The sequence below is a fragment of the Cygnus atratus genome, chromosome 9 (assembly GCF_013377495.2).
Source record: "Cygnus atratus isolate AKBS03 ecotype Queensland, Australia chromosome 9, CAtr_DNAZoo_HiC_assembly, whole genome shotgun sequence".
Taxonomy (NCBI): domain Eukaryota; kingdom Metazoa; phylum Chordata; class Aves; order Anseriformes; family Anatidae; genus Cygnus; species Cygnus atratus.
The window spans coordinates 14,478,581-14,496,230 of NC_066370.1; the positions used below are offsets into that span (position 1 = coordinate 14,478,581).

Sequence of the window (17,650 nt, forward strand, 5' to 3'; positions counted from 1 at the left end):
ATTCTTTTTAAATGGGGATTTGTGCTTTGACAGGAGCTGGGGTTTGGCGTGGCTTGGTGTCCCTGCAAGGAGATGCCTTAGGGGTCGTGCTGCTCCCAGGAGAGCTCAGAGCTTGGAGGATGTGGAGCTGTGCTGCAGCCCCTGGTTTGGGTCAGGGTGGCAGGCAGGAATAGCAACACCTCTCCCTTCTCAGCCTCACATGCCTCTGCTGTGCCTGCAGCTGTACAGGGGAGGAAGGGGGGATTTTGTCCAGGTGATGCTTCCTTCAGAGGAGGCAGTAGCGTTCATGTTGGGAGAGCTTGGCTCCTTTGGTAGACGTCAGAAAAGGGGAGATGTGAGGGGGCTGGTTGCCTCCAGCAGCAGGGGGCTGGATGTGAGGATGAAGATCCCGGGCTCGATGCAGCCACTATGGTGGGTGCAGCATGGAGCTGCTCCCCCGTACCGCAGCACCGTCCTGGGGCACTCCTTCCCCTCCCGCAGTGTGCTCCGTATAGAGGACGTGTGACCACTGAACGGCTACCTGCCGTGAACAGGCAGAGCATCCACTGAGAGGCAATATAATTCTGTGACTGGCTCCTCTTTCCCAGCTGCAAGCTGCTTGTGGTCAGGATAAAGATATATTTTAAAAAAATGTTCCCTTCTCAGGAAAAGAAAACTTGAAATATTTAAGCATTTTGGATGGAAATGAGGGAAGAAAAGAGCCAGGCTTTGGGGTTAATCGAACGTGCTCACTTAATTGATATTTACCTAGAACAGCACGGTTTGCTTTCCCCTCCCCTTGCTGGCTGCACAGATAGTTTCTTAGCAGTTGCCACCCATCTCGCCAGACCTGCCAAATAAATACATTCTCTTCATTCCCCAAAGCAAAACTGTTTGCAAAAGGTCAAGTTGTATGGGACTGCTGCAAGCGAAGCCAGGCTGCCAAAAGCCAGTCCACGTCTTCTGGAAAATTGAAAAACAGGGAGGAATTAGCAAGAAGGCACAGCAGTGTTGGCTCCCCGGGGACCCGAGAGCCTACAGGAGATGCAAGAGTCGCACACATCGGACCATCCGCCCCGCCCTGGGCTGGTCCTTTCCCTGGCACGGCTGCTGTACCCAGATCTGGGTCTTAATTGCTGGCTGCAGGCACCTCACATCTCAGTTATCGATCTCCAGCCACTCGTGCATGCGTCCTCCGGGGACCGACATCATGCTCCAGTGGGGATTTCCTGTGACAGTGGCTAAAAGGGCTGGCAGAGCTTGCGGTGCCGCTACCGGTGCTCTGCTGGCTTCTCGTAGCTTGGTTGCCTGCTCTTCAGGACGGGATCTGCCTGCCGGCTGACACGCAGCATCGTCATTTACAACTCATAAACATTTATTTTGGCTTTTATTTCATTTCCTTCTGTGCCTTCTCCACTTCCTTAAACATTTCATCTGCTAGTTTTATTTCTTTGTTTTGACAAAAATACATCTCTGCTTTCCATGAAATAAATCCTAGATTTTAGAACTAGAGCCTGCTGGCAGCTCCTGAGTGATGAGAAACCCCCAGCTGAAGTTTGGGATGCTCGATCCAAGTTCCCATGTGGCGAGAGGCTCCTGGGCGGCCGGAGAAGCAGGAGCTGGAGCCAGAGACCTGTTGGACATGCAGGATTTCTTTTTTGCTCTGTCTGCATTGTGTCATCCTGAGCACATGAATCCCTGGGGAGAGATCTCTGTGCTTACAGCTCTCTCCCGAGCCAGCAGTGGGGCAGGCAGTGAACTTCCCTGTCTCACTGGGACCCTCGGGGCTGCCCGACATGGGGAACGAGGTGTCTGCAGCAAGGCACAAACCTCAGAGCACCACTGAGCAGCTCCCTATTTAAAACAGAGCTTTAGATGGAGAGAAGTGGGTGGTGGCTTTCCAAAACCACAGGCATTTTTGGTAGGTTGAAGGAATCTTCTGGCTCCACTGGTAAATTTAAATTGTGCAGGTAAACAAAGCGTATTTTCACAAAGCGAAAGGAAGGAGAGAGGACTTGGAATTGCACGGTAGGCTTTGGCTGGTCTTAGCATTATCTTGCTCTTTGAAGTGTAATCTTGTTTCAAGGCAGAGTGTCACAAGCAGCACATTTTCTGTATGCACATTTCGGTGTTGTGTAATAATTGCCGAAATTTAGTAACATCATAATTTTGGGTCAAAAAACGCTTGCAAACCGCTACAGGAAGGCTTAATCTGCATTAGTGCAGTGGAGCAAAAAAAAAAAAATCTCGAAACACAGCCCGACTGGTTCTAGCTTTGATTTTTCTACATGCCAGGCTCATTACCTGTTAAATAAAGAAGTCTAACGCCTCTCATCCCTTTGGAGAAACGCTGAGGCAGCGCGGGAGGAACAGTGCATCAACAGGAGACGTTAATGCCTGCTGGTACTGCGTGCCTGCACGGTGACATTGGGACCCTGAGCTGCCACCCAGTGACCACATGGGGCTCATCGACAGCATCTCAAGGGATTTCTTCCTGCTCAGCCCTTGTTCAGAGCGTGTTCTGTCCATTTTCTATTTTAATGAGTTTACTTTCCTGAGCTTGTGGAGCCGAGCGGAGGAACGACGTAGGCGTTTCCATAGTGTGTTTTGTTTGCGTGAGGGGCTTCTCGGCATTTCTGCGGTATTTCAGGCCTGTCGGGTTGCTGGAGGAAGCGGAGAGCTTCGGCAGCTGAGAATAGCACAGATCACAGCGCCGTGGCAGGCGTGAACAGCAGGGATGGCTTCTGCTCAGCTCGGGCTAGGACTGTTAGCGATGGGGGGCCTCGTGGGGGAGCAGGGGACCGTGCCGTGGAGCCCGTTGACAAACTTGGGGTGCAGAAGTGTGATAATGCCACCAGACAAAGGGGCCACAAGTTTGGCTAGTCAAGCTCTAGCCCTGCGCTGATACCAGGCATGCATCCCCCAGGCAGGTGTTTCTTAATCCTGTTTTTTAACCCACGGAGCAGATTCTAGGTCCTACCCTGGTAGCACTGGTAGAAGCATTACCACCGTAAATCTTCTTTGTAGGAAACCAGGAGGAAACCTGGTGAATTCACAGCGAAGAGGTTTTGTGTTGCACATTGGAGTAAACAAACCAAAACACAACCTTTCTAACATAAGCAGCAAAGTGCTGCCACAAAATTGCCCAGGATTTGTGACCCATCAAACATCTCCTTCGGATGAGGTCCTGCAGGGTCACACGTGGCCCCATAGGAGCCCCTTTCCCCCTCCATCCCCATTTGTAGGGTGAGAGGCGCTGCAAGCGTGGGGAGCGGGCAGAGCTGCTTTTCTCTTCCTCCCTCCTTCCAGCTCCAGGCAGCAAAGCCCAGCAGCAGGCAGAAAGCAGCAGCTCAGGCATCACCGTCTGAGCCTGCCTTCCCTCCGCGCTCTGGGGACAACATAGCTGTGGTGACGCCTGATTGCTAAATCTTACTTCAGCACAGGAGCGTGGATTTTCCTCCCGATGTTTCTTTGTGTGAGCTGCTCGGGAGCCGGCACAGGCGGACGCAGGCTGGGGAGAAGCTGCCGTGGAGGGGCTCACGCCTGGCTGCCTCGTGGGGTCACGTTTGTGCCCCTGTGAAATGCGCTCACGGATTGTGGGCTCACACATACTGTTTATGCTATCCTCCGTTTCACTCTGGGTGAATATGCTGTAATTTTGGCTAATTACACAATATGTCAGGAATAATTGCAGGGTTTTCCTCCAAATAAATAATATCTCTTGTGCGCTCTGCTGTCCATACTTATGAGCTTGCCTTAGCCTTTAGTAGCCAAGGCATCGACTGTGCTGCAAAATGACAGCTTAGGAGCTTTAGCTACAACTTCTGGTCCGTTAAAATTCTCATTTTCTTAATTCTTTACCTAAGAAAGCTCACCCTGCCTAAATCCTGGAACAGCCCTGCATCTCTCCTTCACACCTTCAGTTTCTATCAGGCGTTGGCTTTCTCCTCATCAGAGCTGGAGTCAATGTAGAAGATTGCACTTTAAAGGAAAAGGTTTTGAAAGTTTGACTGCTGCTGAAACACACTGGATCAACAGCAACACAAACCATGTCCTGGGAGAGAGGAAAACAAACCCAGGACTGCAGCTGTATGAAGAATTGATTTTTTTAGCTCTCTAGTCAAATAAAAGAAGTTTGCAGGGAGGAGGGGATTCAGATCCAATGCAATATTTCATTCTTCTTAAAATGAAACTTCGGCTTTCATCTCCAATTCTTAAAATCTTTTTTTTTCATCGCATTTCCAAAGAAAGCATTGTCTCAAAAGAAAAAAATCAAAACATTTACCCTTTTCAGATCTCTTTTCTCCCCGTTAATGAGATGGAGTTTGTGTATAGCTTCAGCTGCTCTTACTCTGAGTTTTTGAACAATTAAAGTATTCAGCTGAATAATTTCACCCAGAGGTAGTCAGCGACTCTGTGCTAAAATAACTGGTGGCAGTGAGGCCATCAGTCCTCTTCCTCTTGTCATCGCATTGCTTTCAGCTGTGGTGGGCTTTGGGGACGTTTTTTGGGCCTTTAGTGCTGGGGTGGCTGTGCCATCCCTAGCTTGTGTGCTGGAACTGCTCACGGGGGGTAGCTCACATGTCCCGTATGCTCGTTTGGCATTTGCTTTCTAGGAGAACTGATCCAAGACTTGGGACCTCTTTTTCCTTGAGCCCTGGACCCGAGGTGGCTGTCACACGGGGTCAGGACCCAGGGGAGCGAGTGAGCTGCGGGCTGGCTGCTGCCTCTGTCTGGTGCCCGTGGGCTCCTAGGAAGAGGTGGGCTGGCAGAGGCGTGCAGCAGCGGCCCCGTGGCTGCACCCCTCGTTTCCAGTGCTTTCTGTGACTCTTTTCTTCTGCCCCTTGCCTCGTGCTCGTGTTAATATCCCTGTAAAGCTGATTCCCTGGACGCGGGAGGGCTTGCGTGAACACCAGTGCGGTGCAAACACAGCCTTTCCACCTCCTCTGCGAGGGAGCAACAGCCTTCCCTGGAGGGTCTCGGCTTTGTAGCAGCGAAGCAGGCGTCGTGCAGGGCTTTGTACGTGTCTGCTCCTTGGTAGAGGGGTGCGGGCAGGCAGCTGTGCTCAGTGCCGGAGGGCTAATTACTATTCCTCCTTGCAGACATCAGCACAGGAAAGGAAATCACTTCTCTGGATGCTCTTTTTGCTTACAAGGTGCCATTCTGCTCTAGTGACTCACCGACAGTGACAAGAGGTGATTGCTTTGATGGGTGCTGTCATCAACGTGAGCCCATCATCCTTCTGAGTTAGGGAAATGTCATTTTCAGAAGCCTGTCCTTCAGCTGCAGAGGCCATCCCTGTCAGCACAGCCTGTTATTTCATGTAATGCATCCTGGAAACACCAGTTGGCTCGCTGTAGTTATTAGCCCTGGGTGGAGATTTACACTTGAGATGAGTAAATACACGCGTGCCGTGCAGCCCTATTGTCCCCGAGTCATTTTCTTCTCAAAATAAATCCCCTGTAATTGGAGGGTGGCTCTAACCCTGTAATCACGGTGGACTGGAGCTAGGCATGGCCTTCGTTCTGTGTCACCAGGAAAGGATCAGCTGTCTGGTGCCCCCAGCATCACCGTCCTCGGGAATAGATGTCTTGGCATCAGTCAGTCTCTGGTTACACCTCTCCATCCTCCTTGTGGGCTGGGTGAGGCACCCATGTATTAAGGCGAGTGGCTATATCTAAACCGAAGAGGTTTGGGGCAGCTCTGCAAGGTGGGGCTGGATGCCTCGCTTTGCTATGGAGCCTCCCAGTGCTGGGGCAGCCCCCTCGTTCTGCACTGCACACACTCCTTTGCCCCCTGCCAGCCTGGAGCTCGGGACGCTAGGGGCTGCACTGCCCAGTCCCTCCAGGACCTGCCGGTGGTGGAATGAGTTCCTCTGCTCAGAACGATCTTGCTGGGATTTTTGGCTATGGGTAAACATTTTATAGGGCTGGGAAGCGCCCTCCTTGCCTCTGCCTGCATGCATTTTCATACTCGGTGACTCCCATGGGAGCCAAAAACACTCAGCGCTTTGCAGCATCGTGCCCTATTTGCAGAGAAAGGGTTTCCTACCTCCGCACCTGAGTGACACGGTTGCAGTGTCCTCCGGGAGCCCCGCGCGTGGCTCAGGAGGCTCTGACCTGCCTGGTGCACGGCTCGCTGCAGGTGCAGCTCCAGACACCGGTGCACAGCACCTGCTAAACGCTCCTGCTCCACCGTGGTCACAGCTCGTGTCGCAAGGCACCCCTGCTCTGCAAGGGCAGCGGCTCCCGGCGCAGCTGCCAGCACTGTTATTCCTCAGCTTCCCAGTTTGGGTGGATTCGGTGAATCATTGTCGTGAGCTGAGCTATTAAACTTCTGCCGACAGTGATGCGTTTAATTGGAGAAAACCACTTACTTCACCTTAACTCCCAACACCCCAGAGAACCCAGCAGCTCCTGGGTGGGAAAAAACCCCAACACGTTTTTCTCCTGCAGCTTTTCATCTTCTTTTTCTCCCCGAGTTCTGTGCCGATGCCTGTCACCATAGTAATCTGCATGGAGCTCGCTGGTGCATTTTCGTGCCGAGTTAGTACGAGCCTTCATTAACACCGTGCTTCCGAAGGGGGATTTCGGTGCCCTTCCCTGCCAGCGTGTGTTTGCGGTATTTGGCTTATTAAGTATTCTGGAAGCCGTCCTTTTCAGGGGATGGAAGCTGCAGTTTCCGTGGTGGCACTTGAAATGCGGAGTTAATCTAAGGAAATTAGAAGCAGTTTGCATCCCGACCCGAATGCTGGTTTCGGTGCGGGTTTGAGCGCAGTCAGTGAGTCATAAATCAGCCTCCCATTATGACAGCCGCAGCCTGAACGGAGGAAAATGAGAATAATGGAATGTGTAAATTCCAGCCTAAAATGCTTAATTGCAATAAACAAACGTTTAAAATACATTTAGGTGGAATACACTCCTGAGATGCATTCCAGGCCCCCTGTTTACAGTCCCATCCTCAGCAGAACTGTTGCATGGGCGCCAGGACAGTCAGCAGGACGCCCAGCCGGGGCTCAGGTCGGCACAGGAGGTGCTCTCCTTCGGCAGACCGATGTCCTCTGCTGGGCACCGGGTGCTGGCCAGGTTTGGGAGCCTGTCGCTGGAGCCTCAGCCAGCCTTGCTGTGCTGGGAGCAGGCGGGGGCCTTGAGTCGGAGCCCATCCTGCTGCAGAAAGAGAGCAAATTGGTGAGTCTCCTGTCAAAATTACTCGGTAGGTGCCTTCCTTCTGCCTCGCTGTAGGTTGCTGGATGTAAAATGGCTGCTTGGTGCGTGAGCTAGAGGACAATGACAGCTTATTGTGCGGAGAACAGTAACCCAAGAGCTTCAGAGTTTAAGCCATAGCCAACACAGAGGACCTCTGGCACTTCTGGAGTGAATTTAAAAGCAGTTCTGCACCAGCAGCCTCCACTAGAGGCCTGCCTGCCAACCGGAGCATCGCTGCGAATTGCAGGAGTCCTCGGAGCCAGTGGCTCCAATCCCTGAGAGGTCACTAAGCCCTTCATCTTTTCAAGAGGTTATTAAAGCCCTCAGAGATCCCTGCCATTAACTCTGCGTTGAGATTAAGGTGGCTCCTGTGAATGGGGTCTTGCTGAGTGCCCCCAGGTTTCCTGGCCCACAGCCTCGGACAGACACAGCAGCAACGAGAGGGGTTCTGGGAACTGCAAGAAGCGAGCCCGTGGCAGGCTGCCTTCCACAATGGAGTTTGGGCTGGAAATCAAAGTCGTGCCCTATTCCTTGGTCTTTCAAAGCTTGGGGACTAGATTTTATTGAGCCCCCCTGCAGCACGTGATAGAGAATAAGGTGGTTTTCACCGTGGGGTTTATGCTGCAGCACGTGCCCGGGCCGTGTTTGTACCGCTGCTTTGCCGACAAGAACAGGTGAGATGGTGCTCTCAGTGGGGCTCTGCTGAATGCAGCGTTGGGTGCACGATCCCACAGCTCCCCTCTGCATTTAGGGAAGTTATGTCTTGCTTGTGTGTTTCCCATTTTGCAGTTCTGGGGGGAGCTCCGTATTCACCTTACACAGCAGAAATTAAAGAAGAGATCATTAAAGAGACAGTGATATTTTTGTTGAAAAGCTTTTCTCCCAGTGACTGTGCAGAGCTTTTACTCTCATTCCTAGGGGATGTAGCAAACACCTTCAGCAGCGCCTGCATTTTGGGGGTGAGGCATGTGACTGTTGGATAGCTGATTTCAGCACGATCCCCCGGCCTCTGCAAGCATGTGCCTGGAGAGCAAACAAGATCGGTGTGAGCACCCTGCACTCCTCACATCCTTTGGGAAGCTTTAAGAGGGCTTTAAGCCCCAGCAGCAGGACAGCTGAACTGCATAATGCCAACATCGCATTACCGTCTAGTAGTGACGAGGAGATTAGCAATCAGATCATGACTTAGTTACCCTCAGCTGTATCAAACGGGCCAGGAAGTTAAAAGCAAGGCATGTAAAGCTGGGGAGCTTGGCCTGGGGAAAGGGGAACAGGAAAGAGGCTGCTCAGGGGAGGTGCGATGAGTTGGTTATTGGGTGACTGGTTTAAGAAGGAACAGCAGCTGAGGGCTGTGTCTTCACCTAGCCTGACAGATGCTGCAGACCAGGAGCAGAGCCATGGCTTAGCTCTCGCTCTCTGGTACTCTCCTTGGTCTGCTCTGTGGCTCTGCCCCCCAGGGATGTTTTTGGGGGACAATCTTCCCTGGTGCCATCAGGGAGTACTACGTTTGGGGGGTCTGAGTGCGCTGCCTTGGTGTATGCAGTGGGTCTGCTGCATTTTTTCTGCTGTGCCCCAGCCCTGAAGGGCTGTGTATGAACAGCCAGAACAGGATCTTTAATGTGAGCATTCTAAAGCTTAATGGCATGTCTTATAAAATAAGGACAAAAACATTCTGTTATATATCCCATGGGGATCCTAATAGCATGGCGCTGCGCTGGGAGTACATGCTGCATGGAAGTCTCTTGTGCTCAGTCTGTACTTTGAGATCAAGGCAGTCATAACTTTTTTCTTAAACCCATTCTGAAGTACTTGGCTCTGTCTTCAGGGAGCCGCTAAGTTGCAGCTGAAGTCTTGTCCATGTTAGTTTAGTTCCATTTCTGTAGGGAAAGCTACAGCAGAACAGACGAATGTACGGAGGAGCCTGAGTGGGAGGAATGGGTTTAGCTCAAGTGTGTTATGCCATATTGCTCCTTTAAAAGCAGGGAAATCTGAGTTCCCATTGCTACACGATGATGAGGTTAAAGAATAGATCAGAGTTTGATTTCTGGTGAATTCTGTGGGTTATAGAAAGGAAGTGGTCAAGGAGGGGCTTGTGCTTGGCTGTGCTGCAATTTTTTCCTCCTTTTTTACGGTTTGTTTCTGTCTATTTATTATAGCCTGGGGCAGCATCACCGGGGGAATTTTAGACAGTCTCAGGGTTGTCTTCTCCCCCAGTGTTTATTGAAGGACTGCTCTCTTCTGGTTTTTGTTGCTGAAGTGTGGAAAGCTCTCAGCCTTATTTAATAGTTTTTCTGCCTTCTGCTGTGACTTACCAGGATGGCCTACCACCTTTAAGTGACCAGGAGACCTGCTGTTTCTGGTATTTAAAAAAAAAAAAAAGCAGCATAGAAACCAGGATACCTGTAGCATAAGGCGTAGCAATGCTGGAAGACTGATAAAATTGTCATTCTTTGTAGCTGGAAAGAAGTGATGTTAAAATATACGACAACAGTAGAGAGACTCCTAAAAGCCACCTGCAGAGTTTTGCCTCAGGGCTAGCGGGAAAAATCCTACCTTGTGATGACATGCCCCTCTTCGAGTAATAACTCTGTAGTGAGCTTTGGGAGGAAGATGGGTGCATCCTTGTTCCTTGTTAAAAGCGAGCTTCACCTAAAATTTTGTCTGTAGGCCTCCCAGGCACGTTGCTTACTGCACGAATAACAAGTCCCAGTGTCCCACTTCATGCCCAGACATCAGGCAGGAGGTGCCCAGGGATAAAGCAGCCCCTGAGCTGCCACTGGCATAGCCGCTCCTGTTTGCGTTGGTCCCTTTGCAATCGACAGAGAAATACGGGCTGTTTCAGCACCCTGTGGAGCTGGGTGCCTGTGGCTTTGGGATGCAAAGGGACTCCTGCTCAGGTGTTGCCTGTGTTGTGGAGCAGCCTGTGCTAGGTGAGATGAATCCCTCATCGCCCAGACAACTCCGTCACCTCCTGGGCTGTGCCCTGCATAGGGGAGAGAGCTCGGTGCTGGCTGCGCACGTCTCTGCACTGCTTTTATCTGTTCAGGAGGGTACCGAAAGGTGCAGCTGCTCGCCAGTGCTTCTCCTCACCTCTAGGAAGAGACCCAAGGAAACGCCGAAACCAGAAGAGGTGAGACCTGTATGTCTTACAAGTGCTTTCTGGCCCTTTGGTGTCTGGAAAAGGCTTTTGTTTGCTGGTGCTGTAGGGCTTCAGGAACAGGGATGCTCCTGCAGAGAAGGATCTGTGCAGCTCAGAGACAGGAACACTGCTGCTGTCAGACTGCATTAGGGACGGAAGGAACGTGGTGGTTTTGTGCGTGGTGTAGAGCTCCCTTTTGCTCCCCTTGAGCTTACTGTGAGTTTGGGAGCGAGCCTCAAACTTCAGCAAAACCAGGTCAGAAAAAAGTGCACGCAAGATAAGATTTCTCTTCCAACCCATCCCTTGGCAGGCATTGACTGAGAAAAGCCCAGGATTACGAAGAAGGTGGTTGTTGGAGCTTGAGTCAGAACTTGGCTGAGTGTTTTTCAGATCTGTGATGAAAGAGGGATGCTGGGGCTTTACCCTGTGTCTTACTGTGGTGACACTCAGCCTTCTGGTACAGCGGTGTTTTCATCTACAGCAGGGATGCAGGGGGGCTCTAGGGGACCTCGGGTGCTGTTTTGATAAGCTCTAAGATGATAGGAAGCTACTAATGATGAGAAGATTTGCTTTGTGTTTTACTCAGTAGGCTACTTAGTGTAAGTGGGAGAGGTTAACTTCTTCCAAAATGATTTGCATGATCAAAGTATAGCTTGGACCCTGAAAGAAAAAGGCCTTCTGTCCTGTGTCTAAATTGTCTTCCCTACAAAGGAGGAAGGGTCAGGACTGGTTTCTGTCTCTGCTCTTATCCTTGAGGGGCTTTAAGACAAGGTCTTTCCCCTTCCCCAGTACACAGAGAGCTTCAGGCTGCAGGAGCATCTTTAAATCCGTCCTGCTGGGAGCTCTTCCATTTTGTGCAAAGTACTTAAACATTAAAATTTAACCAGAGAGTAAAAATGAGGCTGAGACTCATTCAGGGACTTAAACACAGGTCTCATGCCAGAGAATGCCTGTTAGCGCCTTTACTCTTGTGGTATTAGATAAAGAGGGAAGGGGATGGGCTCGAGGAGGGTGGTGCAGTCGGCTGTGCCTGAGGATGCAGCTTTGCATTTCCTTCCACTTCGACATCTTTGTTAGAAAAGCAAGTTAAATCGAGCTCCTACATCCAACAAAACAGATCTTTCATTTTGGAAAGAACAAAGCAAAACAGTCTCGATTTGGCATATTTTGGCTGGATTGACATCATCTCTTAGTAGATGGCCAGTGTGTACTTACTGACCTGGAGCTGGGAATTTTTCTGGGAAAAACCCTGTCTGCAGCCTACAACAGTTGGGCTGTGATGAAACCACTTGTTTAAGCCAGCAGAGAAACCAGCTGACACTGACTTACTCAGCGGCAAGCATACGCTTCTGTGATGGGAAGTAGGACCTGATTCTCCTCTGGCCGGTGGAGGGGTCACTGGAGCTGAAACCCTTTGCACCTTCAGCCCATCCACATCCACTGTCCCTGCCCGTGGCGGGCGATTTGGGCAGTGGAGAGGTGCGGGATGGGGGCTCCATCCTCCCACGGAGGTGGGACAGCTCGGTGCAAAAGCGCTCGAGATGGGGGCTCCTAATGGGAGCACTTAGCTCACAACGTGAGCGGGTAACGTAACGACTATGGCTTATTAAACAGCCTCACTAGAGGCAGGAAGGATGGGAGGCTGACTTGGTTTTGGTGCACTACACTGTGTTTTTTTTCCTCTCTGTTGAGCCAGCAGTAATGAGCTCCTATTTACTTTTGGTGGGTGGTCACAGAGCAGCAAACTCCCACCACACGAGGAAAATCTGTCATCCAGCCGGTGTGGCTGCCCCTCCGCGTGTAGCTGGCTAGTTTGCGTTACGGAAGCAATGCATGTGACAAATTGTAAGCCTCACGTGGTAAAATTGAATTTATCCCGGATTTTTGACCACTTAATTTGTGTTTGATCAGTGGGATGGCAGGGAGACTGCAGAGCTCTGTCAGGTGAAGTTATCTCGTAGCCAGATTGTTTCTGCTTTTTCCTCATGTTTTCCTTTTCTTCCTCAGCATGGCTATAAAATGTTGCCGGGCTGGTAGGGGAGCTCCTAGCCCATGGCTGTCTCCTGGTATATGGGGCTGGGAAAGGACCCTGCTAAAGACAAGGAGTGATTCTCACCCACCAGAGTGTATGGCACATGTTTGGGAAGGGAGGAACATACGGGATTTAAAACAGAGGCGTTTTCAGGTGCCCGTAAATGCTTCAGAGGTCGTTTTTGGAGGTGTCTCGCATCTGTTCCTTTTAGGAATTTTGCTCCCCAAATCCCACACAGTTGGACTCGCACAGCCTGATTCAGCGCTCAGTTGCTTTGGCTTTACACCACTGTAATACCACCGGTTTAAATAGATCTTCATCGGCATAAGACTGGAACTAGATAATAGTGGATCAAATATAGAAACCAGGGTAGTTGGCTTCACAGGCAGGATAAGAAACGAGCAAATGCTTTGCAACATTGCTAGCAAGTTTTCTTCTAAATGAGTGGCATATTCAGAATAGTAAGGTGTCTAAAGACTTGAATTTGGCAGGTAACTTTCAGTGAAGCGGTGTTGCATAAATCTGGTACTTTATGCTGCACCAACTATGCATTGCATTTTACCTCCTTATCTGATATCCATTTTATTTGCCTTTATGTCTATATGAATATTTTACAACCACTCTTGAAAGGAATCACAGAAAGCTGTCTTATCTGCCAAGCACTCTTTTATTTACTCAGGGTTTAACCGGGACCATGCAAATTGGGTCTCTTGCTACTTGCTGCATGTTTGGTATATCTAATAGTAATTATTATTTTCTTTGCAGAACCCCAGCTGAAAGGAATTGTGACAAGGTTATTCAGCCAGCAGGAATACTTCCTGCAGATGCACCCAGATGGTACAATTGATGGGACCAAGGACGAAAACAGCGACTACAGTAAGAAAAATTAGCCTGTTTTGCAACCCAATTACAATCAAATGCATCACCTAGTGGGTCTCACTTGTGAAGCTTCATTTTTGAAAAGATCAAATTAGGAAGAAGCCAGCTGTTTTCTGCACATTTTTTCCTATCTATACTTCCCCTTTAAATCTTGCCTGTATAATTTCATATGTTTCCTCTCCCATCTTGTTCCCTCCCGCCCCGATTCTGTAACTGCCATCTGGGTGGGGTGGAGAATAAAACCCATGATTTGAACTACTGCCAAAAGAGAAAGGAGATTATATTTATACACATGCCACGTGGGCAAAGGATATGGGGAATTCTCTTTCCAAGGAGGAGATAATTGTTTTCACTATTTTATCCTGAAAAATTCAGCAAGCATCAGGTTTTTCCAGGCTGGAGAAAACCAGCTGTTCACCCAAATCCTGTGCTTTGAGGCTACTCTTAAGGCTGAGGGTATTGAATGACCTTTCCAAATGATGTTTTCTTCCAAAACCCTATTGAAAGGGATTGGATTCATGCTGTCCATCACAGGTTACCAAAGTGCAGCAGAGCCATGTAGGTTTAAAAGTGATGCTCATGTGCTGGAGCCGTATTGGTTTAAATAAACACAAACCAATGTCCCTTTGGAAAATACATAGCTTTCTTGACACCAAAGCTCATAGAAAGGTTTAAAAAAAAAAAAAAAAGGTGCAAGGTGTTTCCTACAGCATCTCTTCATTTCACAGGTGTCAGATGGATTCTTTTGAGAGGGCACCGAAGCTCAGGTCTTTTGCGCCACAAATTGCGTCAACAGATTAGGACTCAGGTCTTGAGTTGGGTCATCCTATGTTGGTCTGAAGCTCTCTGTGCCACTGGTGAAGGGACATCACATCTAGCCTGCCCAATGTGGAAGGTGTCTTCCCAGTCGTTACTAGGGATGAACAAAAGTTGATGTGTGTGGTAGAATTGATGGAAGCAAACTTCATGTACTTTGTGGAAGGAAGAACCTACTTAATTTGGGGACAAATCATGCTGTTCTATTTTACAGAAGCTCCTAGCTGGATTGAAGGCGTTGCTCCTTCAGGAAGGCAGGGTCTGGGCTGCAGGTGAGGGTTGTCTGCAGTGATGCAGCCCATGTAGCAAGATGTTGACCTTGTCCTGTGAAGGTGCGCTGGGACAGGGGTGTAAGGTGGATGCAGCCCCATGTCTGTGGGGCTTGCTGCAGCCCCAGGGAGCTGGTGGGGTGCCATGGTGGGACGATGCGTGCAGTTGGGCTGTTCTGCAGCAGCCTGCTCGGGTTTGGGGACCACATGCGGAGCAGCACACGAGAGGAGCTCTGAGAAAGCAGTGACTGAAATCATGAGAGGCTGGCAAAGCCCTCGTGAAACAACCCAAAAGACTGCGTTCACCAGAAACCTGGCCTGAAGCATGCTGTGTCAGGTCTTAGTCCTGCGGTTCACATGCTGGTGTTTAACAAATGAAAGGCCATGAATTACAATCACAACTCTAACTCATGTTGGAGCAGGAGAACCTGCAGCCAGCCTGCACGCACACCTCTGTGAAGGACTGAGCAGGCTTCTTCCTCCAAGAAGTCTGGCCTTGTGTTTTTTGTCAGGCAGGCACCAACACATGATGAGCTCAGTTGGCTTTAGCGGGTGAGTAATGACCCAGTGCTGGGTGGTATTAGCTGCTTTTTTAAAAGGAAGAAGACATAGGATGTTCTCAATCTGCAAAAAATCCCATTGGAGGCCTATTTGTCAACGACATCCAAAGAGCTGCTAGAGATGACAGGGATTCATTACCCTCATCTATCAGTGAGGACTGAACAACAAAGTAATGGGCTTAAATGGAAGCAGAGATGAATTTAGGTAAACAGCAGAGGGAAATAAAATGTAAAGACAATTCTGCAATATTTCAGGCTGGCACGGGAGACAAGGGAAGCTGCTTCTGGCTGCACCTCAGTGGGTGCAGGAGGAACCTCCTGAGTCTGACATTGGCACCAAATCACCCAAACAGCTCTTATTTATGTCAAATGTCAGAGATCAGATCGGCGAGGTGCTGAGAACTTGGGAGCTACTTCCCCAGTCTCCTTAATTGGAAATAGATGGGCTGAAGGGCACTTCTAGAGCATAAATCCTCCTGGTGAGGTGGCAGCCCTGCCTTGGCAGCTTGGTGGGACAGGAGGCATCTAGCTGAAACGTGCCAAGCCAGTCACTCAAAGTCATGAGCTGTGCTGGAAAGTTTGGTGTGTATACAGGGGAGTGAAGTCTTTGAGAGAAGATACTGAGAGAAGAGGACAAATGTTTCCCCATCCCCTGACCTTAGGGAATATTAGAAGAGAAAAAAATCAAACATGATTATATTTGGCTCCTGAAAATGAAATTAAGAGTGTGCTTTATTCAGTTTTATTTAACTTTTGATCACTCACTCTCCTGTACAAATTTTCAGTTTAAGTCAATGTTTTATGTTATATGAAGCTTCCTGTTACATCTTCAAAACAAAATCACATTTTTCACTCTGGAAATATCAAAAAGGCATGCTATTTTTTCTTCCTTTTCCATTCCTCTAAACTTCTCAATTTTTGAGCAGAAAAAAAGTCAAAGCATACTCATCCAAGTAAACAGCTGCAGACTTCATTGATATTTTTTGTTTTAAAATATTTATCAAGAGGATTCCTGGCCAGCCATTCAGAAGTCTGTGCAGTGTTTCTGTGGAAGGGCAAAACTCATGAAAAAGTAGATAACTGGTATTTCCCTGTCCCTGGGGAGGGGTTGGTTAATTTACATCCAGTGTAAGAAGGACACTCTTGATGGCCACAACAGGGTCCTTGACACCCTGCATGGCCATCCATGTGTTCTTCCCTCAGAAGCCGTCTTAACACAGGTACGTGCCTGGTGAGCACTGTTCCATGCATCAGCTCTGCACGCTTTATCCACACCCTAACTATTCAAACTAGCATTACAACAGGAATCTTAGTCTTTGTGGAATGTATTAGGTTGGTTTACTCTGGCAAGATAAACAGTTAAAGTGAGACGCGACTTGTCCCTTAGATACCTCTGATGAAATTAAAAGTTCTAATAAAAACCCAATTATTTATGTAAGAGGAACTGCTAATATTTAAGCAATTTAAAATGAATTATCTATCTGGTGCCCATTCCGTGTGTGTTCTTGAGAAGCTGATGACATTTATTTTCCACTTCTTCTCTCTTAAAGAAAAGGGGTGGGGGGGGGAACAGGAGCCAAGTTCTAATGGCATTTGAATGGGCATCCAGCCAGCTTCCCGCGAAACAGCTCTTGGGACATCTGTTCCTTCTACCATGTGGCTAAAGGCACGCCATCTTAATACAAGCATGAAGACAGCTTCTCTTCCTACTTGTGTTGGGATACATGAAGAATTTTCTTTCAATCTGAGCAGTTCCAGGGGTGTAAAAGGCCCTTGGTAGGTATAAATTAGTTTAGCTCCTCTGACTGATTTATATCAGCTAAGCATACGGACCACATCTTCTCTATGGCAGTTCTTGCCCTAGTCTTCCAGTTCTGTAATAAGTTAGCTCGGATCCCTAGCCAAGTAAGCTTTCAGAGTTTAGAAATGCAATACATCTGATAAATGGCCATAACATAACAATGAACAACATAACTCATGGCTACAGGGTTTAGAAATGGAGTATGATAAAAGTAGTATCATCAATGAGCAGGACGAGGTGTAAGTCTAGGAATGGGTGGAGGTGGGGAAATGTAATGAAGGCAAATTGGCAGACCTCAAACATCTCAATTCTTCTGTCTTCTGCATGAGAAACAAAAGAGCATGTCTATCTTGTGCGGTTGTCTACAGCATGGAAGATTTACCATGTGCAACAGAAAGATTTAAAAGCATTAGATATTTTTTTCATTTTTTTAACATCACACCCTGTGGACAGTCCTACCCTACCACAGCTAGTCCTCTTCCCCATCCCTAATTCTGGTATTTCAGGATTAGCAGAATTTTCAAAGCTTATAAGCTTTGAAATCTGCTCCAAAACAAGATGAAATACCCATTTAAACGCATGACAACAGAGGCTTTAACTTATTCAAAGATATTTCCCATTTGGAGTGCAGAAACAGTTCTGAGAGTTTGCAAAATTTTGATTGACCCCCAAATGCTTTTAATAGAAGAAAACATTTGCTTCCTAAAACGACTTTAGCTGCCAGTTACCTATGTCAGATGCGTGCCCTTCTGTTTGCCTGCCTACCCACTCACTCCCCTGCTCTGCAGCATGTTGCAGGAGATGCTCTGCCATGCCTAAAAGCCATGACTGGGGCTGTCGCTGCCATGGTCTGCAGGAGGCTCCAAGGGAGCTTGGGAACCAGCAGTGTAGTGCAGAGCACAACAGGGTTGTTGCTGTGCTCCCTCGGCGTGCAGAAAAGAGAGGTTTGGAGAGGTGGGTGCTTCCAAGT

General features: G+C 48.8%; 1 protein-coding gene across 4 annotated transcripts in view; it reads left to right on the forward strand.

The window, feature by feature from the left end:
• The window catches only part of FGF12 (fibroblast growth factor 12), a 133,673-nt gene that overhangs the window by 44,396 nt on the left and 71,627 nt on the right, over positions 1-17,650 (forward strand). For all 4 annotated transcript variants that reach the window (XM_035544585.2, XM_050712507.1, XM_035544584.2 and 1 more), the window contains exon 2: positions 13,121-13,231. In XM_035544585.2, the coding sequence (XP_035400478.1) occupies positions 13,121-13,231 (111 nt within the window). The remainder of the gene's footprint in view (positions 1-13,120; positions 13,232-17,650) is intronic.